Source organism: Dunckerocampus dactyliophorus, chromosome 3 (genome assembly GCF_027744805.1).
Source record: "Dunckerocampus dactyliophorus isolate RoL2022-P2 chromosome 3, RoL_Ddac_1.1, whole genome shotgun sequence".
Taxonomy (NCBI): domain Eukaryota; kingdom Metazoa; phylum Chordata; class Actinopteri; order Syngnathiformes; family Syngnathidae; genus Dunckerocampus; species Dunckerocampus dactyliophorus.
Genome location: NC_072821.1, coordinates 11,975,762 through 11,988,985, shown reverse-complemented (window position 1 = coordinate 11,988,985; position 13,224 = coordinate 11,975,762). Strand labels below are relative to the sequence as shown.

The window sequence follows — 13,224 nt, the reverse complement described above, 5'->3', positions numbered from 1 at the left end:
GTTTTTTCCGTTTTAATTTTTTGGAATTCAGTTTTTTACCTTTTCCAATTATTTTACCAGCATGGAGTGTGTGCTATTTGGGTTAGTGAATAAAATGCACAATTCCTTGCATTTATTGATGCAATACATACATACATTTTGTCCAGTAATTGAGAAATGGATGTCCAGTAGCTTAGCTAACTTTTCTCATGGGATGTCAGCCTCAGCACATACTGTATTGCTACAAAATCTTCAACAAACTGTAAAGCCCGTGCTTGTGATTCAGGAAGATGTCGTCACAGATGTAATTCCAATCACGTTATTAATGTAAGCTATTTTAATAACGTGATTATTATTATTAGGCTCTTATTTTGAAGGCCGGAATGTGTTGTGTGTGTAGAGAATGGCAATTGACGGTGTATACTCGCCTTTTTTCACTCAGAACGCACGTCGTCAGTGGGCATTGTAAAATGGTCCTTACATTAAAGCAGTAAAACACAACAGGGTGAAGTCGCGCACACACACAGCTGCACTAGCTAAACTAAGCGAACCCCGCTAGCTTCCATTCACGCTCCGTAACAGAGGAGTTTCCAAGGTTTTGCGCCGCCGTTTCGACATGTTTAGTAGTGTTTGTGCGGTCAGAGCGGCACTTCCCGCGCAAGCTCCCTACACCACATGTGTCAAACTCGTGCCCTGGAGGGCCGAGACACTGCAGGTTTTCTCTCCAACCAGTTTGTCCAGCAGGTGATTTAATTGATGAGCTCCTTCCCTCAAACTGAAGGTGTTGATCATTAAAATCACCTGCTTTAGTGACTGGCTGGAAAGAACACCTGCAGTGTCTCGGCCCTCCATGGCACGAGTTTGCCACCCCTGCCCTACACCATCATGCAGCAGTCCGGGCACAGCGAGAGGGAACTACCGCTGTAGCTACGGAGCCGAATATCCAACGTCCAACGCAAAACTATCTTCACCACTGTACACTGACATGTCTGCATGGCGGTGTTGTGTTTTCTTCTTCTTGCGGGTGGCGCGAGTTGAGTGGCAGCCAGCTTTGAGGCGTTCCACGCCTGACAACCACCATGTCCACGAAGTGAAAGAAGAATCGGTGGTACTACTTCTTCGGCCTGATGTGGATGCGGTAGTAGGCGATTAGTGCATCAAGCGCATCAACACCACCCATGAACTTGTTGTAGAGGTCGATGATGCTAGGGCAATCCACATACACTTTCCTCTTCAACATTCCTGTCACACCTGTCTGTGCACGAAAAACAGGCTGGGCACTGGCAAAAGCGCTGGCAACAATCACCCATCTGTTGTCAAACCATTTGACAGCTCTAACCTCCACACAGTCGACAACAGCCTGTTGCTGTTGCTTGTTGGACGTCATCATCACTGCTGCTGCTGTTTCTCTCACTACTGCTCTCTTCATCACCTGGCTTGGGAACATATTCTTCATCGCTGTCCTCATTGTCGCTGAGACAGATGTCATTACTCTCCGTTGGGAGAACTCTGGTGTGAGGTGCACCTGCGCACTTGCCGTAAAATGTTGAAAGGTTTCATTCTGATCTGCATAAAAAGAAATAGCAGAAGTTGTATTTATATCCCAGCATGGTTGTTGTATTAAAAACTACTGAAAATAACGAGGCAAAACACGAAGGATTTCATAAGGAAAATCCGTCCCGAAATCCGTTTTTTTATATAGCGCTGGTTAGCAGTTAGCGTTAGGCTTATGGCCTATTGTCACTAATATGCAACAAACCGAAATATTATATATATATTATATATAACTATAACTTCAAAAATACTCGTCACACATAGTTGACCTCATCACATAGGCTGTACAAGCACACAATAAGCAGATGGGTATTTTTATCTTGGCACAACTTACCTTATATACAACAGTAGGTCAACATTTCCAGCATCGTATCGATCACTTTGTAAACAGAGCAATCCTCTTGCGTCAGCAGGAAATATTTCCGTCACTGAGCGGTCCCACTAGAAACAAGTGCTCGCCGAGGGTTCCTAGGTCCGTTCTGAATATGTTGAATATGGAACGCAGACGCGATATCGGCTGGTTGCTTGACTTAAACGTTTTGTCGCATATTCGTGACATTCGGCATTGATGTTTTGGAGTAATAGGAATACATGGGAAGTAAATTGTTTATGATCATTAAACAACCACACACAAATGGTATTTTCAGGCCAAGACATAGTTAGTTTGATGACAACAACAGAGCAAAATTGTTCATTGACGCTTGAAAAAGTTAGAACATACCCCATGAACGTAATATCCACTTCCCCGTGGGACAAAAACGAGCTCCTAACTAACTCCTAACTCTGCATTGCTTGTTTGTTTTAAAAACAAAAAGTCACTGTCATAAAAACTCACATTTGAAGTCCGAAGATGAGAAGCTAAGCGGATAATTGTAGCTAGCTGGCTAATTAGCTGCCGACAGTATCAGCTAGGCAAAGCCTGTGAAGAACGATGCAAGAAAAGTCGAACACCAATAGGTTTGACAAGGAAACACGCAGGCATCGATTGGGCTCAAACTGAAACCATTGAGGTTTTACAGACTAGTGTTGATTCTCGCGGCAAAACAGGACCATCTGCGTCCCTTGTTGGCTCAATACGAGTGTTGGCAACCCTGCGTGACACAGCACACATGTACATTCATGTCATGTTTGTGCTGTCATGACATGAATTGTCATGTCGCCACCACACGACGATAGTTTTTTTTGTCATTGGCTTTGAAAGGTATTTATCGTCATACGACAATCACGTGTTTTTTAACTGGCCGATACTAAGCATCCCTAATTTGTTTATATGATATATTTATTTGAATATCCATTTGTGTATCAATAATATCAAATTGCTTACAAAGGACACTTGGGGTAGTACTAGAAATGATATTTTTGAATAATTCAGACACACATCACAAGACTTGCAAGACCTGTACTAAACTGAACAAAGCCACGTGTTGCAATGGCATTTTCCTAATCGTTTAGTGTTGGTTGGTGCTGACAATCATGACGGAGGGTGTGTGTCTGTGTGTGTGTGTGTTGTCTCTGGATTCTCTTGCTGGACCATGTGACACAATGAAGCTCTCCTGTACTGATGCTGACGGAGGTTATCGCTGTGTCACATCATCCTGGGGGAGTGCAGCAGTCTGCTGTCACCTGGCAGCGGCAGACCACTCCCTGACACGCTCCTATCTCTGTGGCATCTAGCTGCAATGCTCCCTTCAAGTTCTTATGAAATTCTTATTGTAGATGCTTAGTCACGCTTGTTGGGCTGGCCAAACCAATTTAACAGACGGCTCTTTCATTTAACGAACACCACTTTTAAGATCATTTTCGTATTGGCTCGGGAGTCAAAAAACTTGCAAGGTGCCGGATTACAGCATTGTTGATGCCTGACAGATAGAAATGATAGAAATTTGCTCTGCAACAGGGTCAAGCTGTTACAAGCAATGTCTTAAGCAACAATTCAACATTCTTATTATAGTATAAGAAGAAGTTAACTGTGGTGAAAACACTTAAAGATGATGCATATGATGGACGCACATGGTGATAACCTCAACATTTTACGATTGAGCAAGAAGGTAACTATTAAAAACAACACTGTGATGAAGTGCGGAGGAAGATTACTGCTTGCGATTGGGAGGTGAGTCTCTTCAAATAAAAACTGAAGAAAGAAATGTTGACATTGCTAATATTATACTGAGCAGCCAGGACACTCTGCTACGCTACAGGTACATCTCAATAATTGAGATTATTAATATTGGCTCACATTATTAACACATTTTTGTGCAAATCCAGACGTTCGACTTCAAAGGTTCCCAGTGCCACTTCCTCGCAGATGTGGCGTGACACCGCATGATGCTCTGTGAAGTCGCTAAAGTGGAGACAGAAACTAAGCAAAAAGCTTTGTTTTTGAAATAGCTAGATTTCACTGGCGTGTGTCTTTATGTGCCGCTGATTGACAAGGGCGGCTAATATCACTCAAGGCATCGTTCCTCAGCCACTGCAGAGCATACCAAACCATGTGATGGCTGGAATGTGGACGCAAGATAACATCTGAAACCTCTATACTGTTGCATTGTCACATGTGCAAAGACGCCAGTCCAGCTGAGCTATTTGCTGATGACTTTGTATCATTTTCACGTCCATTAGCCCTCCTGTCATGTTTTGTTGATCAATTAGAAGCAATGTTGTGTAGTCATTTTTCACTTTTAACTGTTACTGGCACATTTGTTGGTCACTGCCATGGCAACGTACTTTAGTAGAGCAACTAGGACAGCTGACGTGTCGTGTTAGCGCTAATGTAACTGTTGAGAGTTGTGTGGAGTGCTTGTGCAAACTTTGTTGCAAGCTAAGATGATCAATGTTTATTTTAAGACGGAGGTCTGTTGGTAGTTAGTATGTACAGTGGATCTGGAAAGTGAACACACCCCTATTAAAACAGCAGGCTTTTCTGATGTGAAAAAAAATCATACTTGTTCAGTGCACAACCCAGCCAGAGCCCAGACTTGAATGCAATTGAAAATCTGCGGGGGATTTAAAAAGGGGACTGGGCACAGGAGATGTCCTCACAATCTGACAGATTAGGATTGGTTTTGCAAGGAGCGTAGAAATATTGACAAGTCAAGATGTGCCACGCTGAAAAAATAATTTTAATGTCTTTGCATAGGTTATAGTAAGTCTTATTTTAGGAAAATAAGTTTTAAATCCTATTTTCGGCCTGTATTTTTTACAACAAGTAACAAAGTAACATAACTGTACATTAATTAGCTTGGCTCCTATGACTTATTTAATAAAACACATACATATTATTTTACAATTTGCTGGGAGTATCTACTAGGGGTGTAATGGTACACCTTAATCATGGGCCAGTATGTGACATGAATGCAGGGGCCCACTTTGATGCATTTTGTGCATTAACGATGCTAAAACCAATCTAACGAACAGTAGGTCAAAACACTGCATTATAAGCTATACAAGCTTTGAGTTACAGGCGACAAAGTAACGACTAATATCTAACAATTTACAGCTGCAGTGTACAGCATTTCTTTTTCGGAAAGTATAACAAAGCAGACAAGTGCAGCGGTAAAGTGTGTGAAAAGTGTGTATTTTCAGGCTCTGACTTTCTCTTGGCACTATTGCCACTATTGCTTCTGGTAGCCAGGTTGCGCTACACTGTTTTTGTCTACCAGAATCTCGGCTTCTAGGCCGAATGCCTTGCTTTTAGGCACACTATCGGGGCTTGTGGAGGTGCAGCACAAAACTGAAAGTCCTCTATGAACAAATCTGAATGCAAAGACATGTACTGTTACACCCCTCGCGTCTACACGCTGCCAGCAGTGCCAGAAATCTATTTGTTTTATTGCCGGGTGTGATATCTAATAGGTAAATAGTGACTGGTCTTTGGAGTTAATTGATATAGCTTTTATTTCATTCATTCATTGATTCATTTTCTAGCACTTATCCTCATCAGGGTTACAGGTAAGCTGTAGTCTACCCCAGGTGACTTTGGTTGATAGGCGAGGTGCACCCTGGACTGGTCACCAGTCAATAACAGGACAAACAACCATTCACACAATTTAGAGTTTTCAGTTAAAGGGACAGTTTGCAACCATTAAGCAGCTGCCGAGAGAACGCTAACTTTCGAACATGCTTCAAGCATTATATCCCACCTTCTTCCTTCTCCGAACATGTTAGCCACGCCTCCACAACGCACGCGCATCTTTGTTGTCAGGTAACGATAATGATTTGGCAAAGTTCAGCTATTAGCGTTAGCTATCATTGAATGTATAGCCTACCATCAATACAGAATGGCTGTGAATTGTTAGTGGTGACAAACGTGTGTGTATACGAGTACCAGATGCCACCAAGTCCTTGAGGGTGGAAGACACGAGTCGGATGCTCGCCATCTTCACCGCTCGTTGAACTTACAGTAAGTGTAGCAACAAATAACAGCGCAACTTGAGTACACACCTTCTGAGATGATCTGATGTACTCAGTGGCACCTGATGTCTTATGTAAGGAGTTAAAGATGGTGAGAGTAAACAGATATGATCTGGAATGTTCTTAATGTCACAAGCAAAACGCGCCTTTCTTACTGATGATGAATCCTCGTGGAATTTTCAGCAAGAGACAATATTTTGACTTAAAAAAAAACACACACAACAAAAACACACTCGTACTGTAGCTCACTTGTAGTAGGATGAACAAACTGGCAGCGGACATGTGAGTGGACTCGCATAACCGTTTGTTGAAATAGTGAGAGCCAACTCCCTCACTTCCTGATACAGTATCCTGTCAACGTTTTCCCAAGGGAGGGGTGCACTGCTGCCAAAACCAAATGCATTATATGTTGAAAAATGTTGAAATGTGAAACTTGTTACGCTGATAAACAATATGGAAATATCTGCCTTTATGAAAAATATAATGTATTCATTGGGACCACACGCTGGCCTGGTGGTTAGTATAAGTCAGGAGATCCAGGTTCGTATCTCCGTTGGAACATCTCTTTGTGGAGTTTGCGTGTTTTTCCTGTGTGTGCGTGAGTTTTCTCGGGGTGCTGCGGCTTCCTCCCACATTCAAGAAATATGCATGCTGGGCTAATTGGAGACTCTAAATCAGGGGTCACCAACGTTTTTCCTTGTGAGAACTACTTTTACAAAATGAAAATGGCCAAGAACTACTCATTTTTCTAACATTTACTTTCAGAGCTTATTTTAAACCCAAACAAAGCGAATATGCTTGTTTTACCAGAACATTAACAAAATGCTGGTGTCCACAACTCACATTTTGTATTTCAGAATGCATTTCTTTCTACTGTTCTTTCATTATTAACTGAAAACCTGAAAAGCAGGCTTGCAGGCACCTCATTTGGTCATGGGGGGCTACCTGGTGCCCGCGGGCACCACGTTGGTGACCCCTGCTCTAAATTGTCCATAGGTGTGAATGTGATGTGAACGCTTGTTTTGCCTATGTGTGCCCTGACGACCAGTCTAGGTTATCCGGCCTCTTGCCCGAAATCGACTGGGATGGGCTCCAGCTCACCCAAGACCCTGTTCAGGGTAAGCGGTGTTGAAAATGGATGGATGGACATGAATTCATTAGCAATATGTGCTGTAGAAGCAAACTCAGAGCTAGTTTGATGATTTAGCTGGAAAGTCAAAACATTCGCCAAAACTTTCAGCATGATGCAATGTACTTCTACACCACAACAGACTGTAATAACAATTCATATTTTCCAGTGGTTGAACATGAATATCTTTATAATAGGCTTGATAGCCGCAGATAGTCATCACTTAACAACAAAGACTTGATCTGAAGCCACATTGCACAACGTAAAATGAAAGCTAGTGACTTGTCTGTGTGCCACCAGTCTTCTCCAAAAATCTTGCTAATTACATAACATAGCTTCCTGTTTTGGGAGGAATGTTACCAACCTGGATACAAATGCAGAACTTTAAAGTAAAGGACTGCTCCTCCTTCTCAGGTGAGACTTGTGCCTAGCCATGTTTTTGTGAGAATGTGAGGACGGACACACCCCTCCCTGAGTCTCCATTTATACACCTGCTGTGAGTCCGCAGCAGCAAAGGCACAGCATACTCAGCATCATCAGGTCAGGGCACCATGGGGAACTGCTGCGAGGCCATGTGCAATGTGCGAAAGAACACCAATGTGCGCGTCAGTCTGCCGGCGGTCTGCTTCGTGTGGCAAATAGCTATGATCATCCTCTTTGGGGTCTTCATTCGCTATGATGAAGAGTCGGACGCCTCTCGCTGGCAGGACTACAAAGAGGAACACAACTTCACCAGTGACATTGAAAATGACTTTTACTACAGATATCCTAGTAAGTACTTTTTATTTGTAATTTTGTAAATTGTGTTATTGTTCACATGTACTTATTTTCTTTTTAAATTATTTCAATTCTTGTATTGACTGGATGATTTCCATGAAAGTCAATAGGAACCTACAGTGCAACCTTTTATGGGACAACAAATCATATTAACTAACCACCAAAACCAAAAATAATTTAACTTATACTATGTCATTATAATAAATACAATGACAATAACCAAAAAAAGGAAAGTCAGAATTAATACTTGTTTTTTAAAAATCAGTTTCCACAAGTTAACCTACCTAACGTAATTTAACCTTAATTGGAGACTGTAAATTGTCCATAGGTGTCAATGTGAGTGTGAGTGGTTGTTTGTCTATATGTGCCCTGCGATTGGCCGGCAACCATTCCAGGGTGCAAAAGTCATTCTGGTATAGGCTCTATCATACCCCCGCGATTCTAGTGAGGACAAGCGGCATCGAAAATAAATGAATGAATGAGTTTCCACAAGTTAACCTAAGCCAGGGGTTCTCAGTTGTTTTCACGCCCCCTCGACTTGAATTACTATTGAGAAACTGATCATATCTCTTTATTTATCTGTACTGTACAGGCTGAACTTGAAACTGAAATCAGCGAAATGCAACAAAATGGAGAAGAGCGAAGCATACAAGTGTGTCCAAGAGTCAAATTGCATGCTGAGTGTGACAAATTCATAAATGTTGGCAGGTCTGCACTAATATTGAAAGTCCTCCCAGCTCCCCCCCGACAGTTCACCCCGCCCCACAATTTGAGAAGCACTGATCAAACCTGAAATTACCTAATCTAAACCTTAGTTGTAGACTTAATTGTCCATGGGTGTGAATGTAGGCGTGAATGGTTGTTTGTTTCTACCTGTTCCCTGCAATTGGCTGGCAACCAGTCCTGGGTGTACCCCGCCTCTCACCTGAAGTCAGATGGGACGGGCTCCCGCATAACCCCATGACCTTAACGAGGATAGGCGGGATAGAAAATAGATGGATGGAATGGATGGAAGTTCCACAAATTAGTCTTTGAATTCTTATTGTTTCTTCTTTTTTAGGAGAGACTTTTATCTTTATTTTCTGCTCACCGAAAATTATGATGCAATTCACTCCTTGTCATTTGTGCCTGAACACTCAACATGGACATGTTGTCTTGTCCTTTGCAGGTTTCCAGGATGTCCATGTGATGATCTTTATCGGATTTGGTTTCTTGATGACCTTCCTGAAACGTTACAGCTTCGGAGCCGTGGGCTTCAACTTCCTGATTGCCGCCTTTGGCCTGCAGTGGGCTCTTCTCATGCAGGGCTGGTTCCACTCCCTCGACCTCACAACTGGGAAAATCAGCATCGGCGTGGAGAGGTGAGAGGAATTCAATGTGTTTTGTTGTCAAGGTTCAGTCGAATGGTGAGAAGTATGTGACCTTTGACTTTTCATGTTTGAAATTCGGCATCCACTTTGAGAAAAACACAATCTTTAACCTGCTTTTGTCATGCGCTGTGCTGGAGGCTCATTCTGCTCATAGCCCAAAGAGGAGTCGTAGGTTTACAAGTAGTTTTAAGACACAGGTCTTCAAGTTTGGCAACTGGATGAGTTGTAAAAACAAAATGTGGCTCTACTGGGTTGTAAACTTTTTTTTGCACCGACTTACAGTTTGATCAATGCTGACTTCTGCTGTGCCGGCTCTCTGATTGCCTATGGTGCCCTGCTGGGTAAAGTCAGCCCTGTCCAGCTGTTGGTTGTCACCTTATTTGGCGTCACACTCTTTGCTGTGGAGGAATACATCATCCTCGAGCTTCTCCATGTGAGTCTCACCAACAATCATTATTTTAAATACATGTCCTCTTGTATCATACCATGTCTACTACCATGCATTTTAGTTCTACATCAATGCAGGGTTCTTTTTTTAAGTCTGAGTTTGTATATTTGATCTCTTTAGATTGTGAACGTGTACCTGATGGTGTGTAATGATAGTGTATATTTCCATCTATGATGATGATGTCAATTTTTCAACAGTGCAGAGATGCTGGTGGCTCCATGGTCATTCATGCCTTTGGAGGATATTATGGTCTGGGTATCTCCTGGGTCCTCTACCGACCAAAACTAGACCAAAGCAAACGCCTGAATGGCTCTGTGTACCACTCCGATATGTTCGCCATGATCGGTGGGCGACAGGTCTCATTTAATTCTAACACTTCCTTTCTTCCAGCCTGACCATAGTGTCTTCTCACAGGTACCCTGTTCCTGTGGATGTTCTGGCCCAGTTTCAACTCTGCCATCACAGACCACGGCGACGGTCAGCACAGAACGGCCATCAACACTTACATCGCCCTGGCGTCGTCTGTTCTCACCGCTGTGGCCATATCCAGCTTGTCCCAGAAGAGAGGCAAACTGGACATGGTGAGGTTCTGCTGCTGAGAGAGAAGAAAAGCAGCACAAAAAGAAGCCATGACTGACGTGACCTTTCACCTAATAGGTGCATATCCAGAACGCCACCCTGGCTGGTGGCGTTGCTATGGGAACAGCGGCCGAATTCATGATCATGCCCTACGGTGCGCTCATTGTGGGCTTCCTCACTGGCCTCATTTCAACTTTTGGCTACCTTTATGTCACGGTGAGGCTCAACTTTTATCAATTATGACAATGATACACTGTGTGAGGATTTAAAGGAAATAATAGGAATCACATACCGTTCTGAATTCCTTCCCAGCCCTTCTTGGAAAAGTACCTGAAGCTGCAGGACACATGTGGCGTCCACAACCTGCACGCTGTACCAGGCATGCTTGGCGGCTTCACAGGCGCCATTGTGGCAGCTGCAGCTACTGAATCTGTATATAGCCAGCATGGGTGAGCCACTAGCACCAACTTGAAGTGATCAAATCCTTATATAAACTTTGAAATGATTTGAATAGAGCGTGCTGGATTGATATCCTGCAGGTCAAGTGATGTCGTGAGTCTAAACATGTGTCTCATTTTGTCATCCTGCAGGCTGGACGCAACCTTTAATTTTGAAGGAAAGTTTGCAAACAGGTCTGTGGGCACTCAAGGAGGCTATCAGGCTGCTGGCACATGCGTGGCCATCGCCTTTGGACTCGTTGGAGGAGCACTTGTTGGTGAGTTTGGACTCTATGTACTATGGAGGCCTTTTGCATGAGGGCAAACGACATTTCTCAACAATAATTTCCTTTGGAAGAAACAAATGCGAGAATAAAAGGGGTGAGTGGGAGAGGGAAAAGGAGATGTATTGTGGATGTATCGGCATCCACTGCCATAACAACATGACATGACAACATGAACATGATTAAAAACCTTAAATTAACCTGTGTCCCATTACAAAAAAATACAAATAAAAATGTATATGTATGTGATACATTGTGCTACTAATATTCTTGATGTCCCAAATTATACTTGATGCTACTAAATTATAATAAGCATCAATGCTTGCTGTTGGATGGAACAGCTGAGTGTTTGCATGAGATAAAGGAGGTTTTTAAAAAATGTGAAATGCAAAGTAAAAATAAGTGAAATATGAGGTAAGTGACAGTTGTTTTGTTTTTTTCAGGTCTCATCCTGAGGATCCCAATCTGGGGCGACCCTGCTGATGATAACTGCTTCGATGACGAAGTCTACTGGGAGGTGGGTGCACTTTATTGCCACTAGATGACGCTCTTTCTCTGTCAGAGTTCCTGAGGTGAAGCTACAGCGTTTGTTGATGCATTTGGGCTCTCATGCGCTACTTGCAGGTTCCTGAGGAAGAGGAGGGCATCCCTCCTGTGTTGGAGTACAACAACCACATGATTAACAAGCACCAAGACCTGTAAAGTCACCCTTAGCAAATCTCAACCACTTAAAATATTCTAATTCCACAAAATGTGATTCACTTGCCTTATTTTTTTTTTTTGGCAGCTCTGAGTCCAACTTCACCGTGGAGCAAAGCTAGTCACACAGTGGACCATGGACTTCACCAAGCACAGTGAACAAATAGTAGAAAGGACTGACCTGTAAAATTGCTTCAAACTCTTACGAGGAAAATGCGTGACATTTATTTAGGATGTAACTTTAAATAACGACATGTCAGGTTTAACGTGTGTAATGAAGGCTGTTTATGACGTGTAAAATGAACTATTTTAATGTGTTGCAAACACATATCATTGACGATGACCTGAGAAAAGGTTCAAAACCTTTTATGTTGTGCTTTTTACTGTTGAGCATTGTCTATAAAGTTATTTGTTAAGATTATCATGTGCACTTTTGAGTTGCATCTTTTTCCTTGCAAATGAAGTGAAGGTGTTTGTATATACATGTCACATTGTTTATTGCCGTATGCCTATTATTACCCATGCCTATTATTACTTGTGACTTTGACACAGTATGTGCTCTTTGTAATATTGTTGATGTATTACTGTTTCTGATGTACACAGCTTCCAATCACATGCAAATACAGTACTAATTAAATCATCTCACATTAGTCTTTATTAGTCTTTACTCAGTTTCCCTTCATGCATTTAAATGTATCTAAATTCATAATTAGGAAGTCATGTAGAAATAATTTACAGCAACAGTTCATTCACAAAGACCTTTAAAATGTGTCAAAGGCGTGTCTTTATATTCTTAAGATGACAGTGCTTTTAGATGACTTTTCTATTGTTTGTCTTTTTCTTTAAGATCCATCTGAAGTGCACTTTAAAGAAAAGGTTACATTAGTAGTATTAGTTGTAGTTCCTATGATATAAAACAACATGAGAAATTAGCTCTCTTGTTAGAGAACAGAAAATATGTGAACTAAAGATGGCAATTCATTATTTCAATTCATATTTTTCATATTTTTAATTTATTGTAATCCTTTCATATAAAGATTTCATATATTAAGGATATCAGGCCCAAGATTGTCCACGTGGATAAGGTTGTATCCATTTTCCGCATTGCACTAATGTGGTCGCCTATACTGTATATTAGGTAACATGAAATCATATACCACAGGGGTTTTCAAAGTGTGAGGCGAGCCTCCCCCAGGGGAGATGCAGCAGCTTAAGAAAAGAAAGAAAACACATATTTTTCAAACTTGCTAAGCTGGCAAAATAAATAGTTTATATGTTGAGAAAGTAAACAGTCTGGGGTGAGCAGAAAACTCCACAAAATAGTAGGAGAACCCCCAACCTCATTATATTCTCAGAGGGCAACGTGCACTGTGCCACAGTTTAAAAACCCCTGATTTAACATATAGTTTAAAGTAACAATAATAATAAAGAGTTCCAAAGTTCAACACAAACAGCAGCCACACCGCCACACAACGAGCAATGATAGTTGGACACTAGAGGACGCTTGGGAGAAAACAAATCAAAATGCCAAACTCAGTTATCGCACAATGTAGATGGA

At 41.9% G+C, this 13,224-nt stretch overlaps 1 protein-coding gene across 1 annotated transcript; it reads left to right on the top strand.

Annotated features, from left to right (window-relative positions):
• Positions 1 to 7,561: 7,561 nt before the first annotated feature.
• Positions 7,562 to 12,316, top strand: LOC129178873 (ammonium transporter Rh type C). Its single transcript, XM_054771520.1, has 11 exons — positions 7,562 to 7,843; positions 9,018 to 9,210; positions 9,502 to 9,652; positions 9,865 to 10,012; positions 10,082 to 10,248; positions 10,325 to 10,462; positions 10,559 to 10,695; positions 10,837 to 10,961; positions 11,411 to 11,484; positions 11,592 to 11,665; positions 11,755 to 12,316. The coding sequence occupies exons 1-11, from the start codon at positions 7,624 to 7,626 to the stop codon at positions 11,786 to 11,788; spliced, it is 1,461 nt and encodes a 486-aa protein (XP_054627495.1). The 5' UTR covers positions 7,562 to 7,623; the 3' UTR covers positions 11,789 to 12,316.
• The last annotated feature ends 908 nt before the right edge of the window (positions 12,317 to 13,224 follow it).

Bases quoted from the DNA above. Each gene is read 5' to 3' on its own strand.
- LOC129178873 (XM_054771520.1), top strand. From the start codon at position 7,624: ATGGGGAACTGCTGCGAGGCCATGTGCAATGTGCGAAAGAACACCAAT. The intron at 7,844-9,017 runs GTAAGTACTTTT...TGTCCTTTGCAG, and splicing joins CTTTTACTACAGATATCCTA to GTTTCCAGGATGTCCATGTG. The intron at 10,249-10,324 runs GTGAGGTTCTGC...TTCACCTAATAG, and splicing joins AGAGAGGCAAACTGGACATG to GTGCATATCCAGAACGCCAC.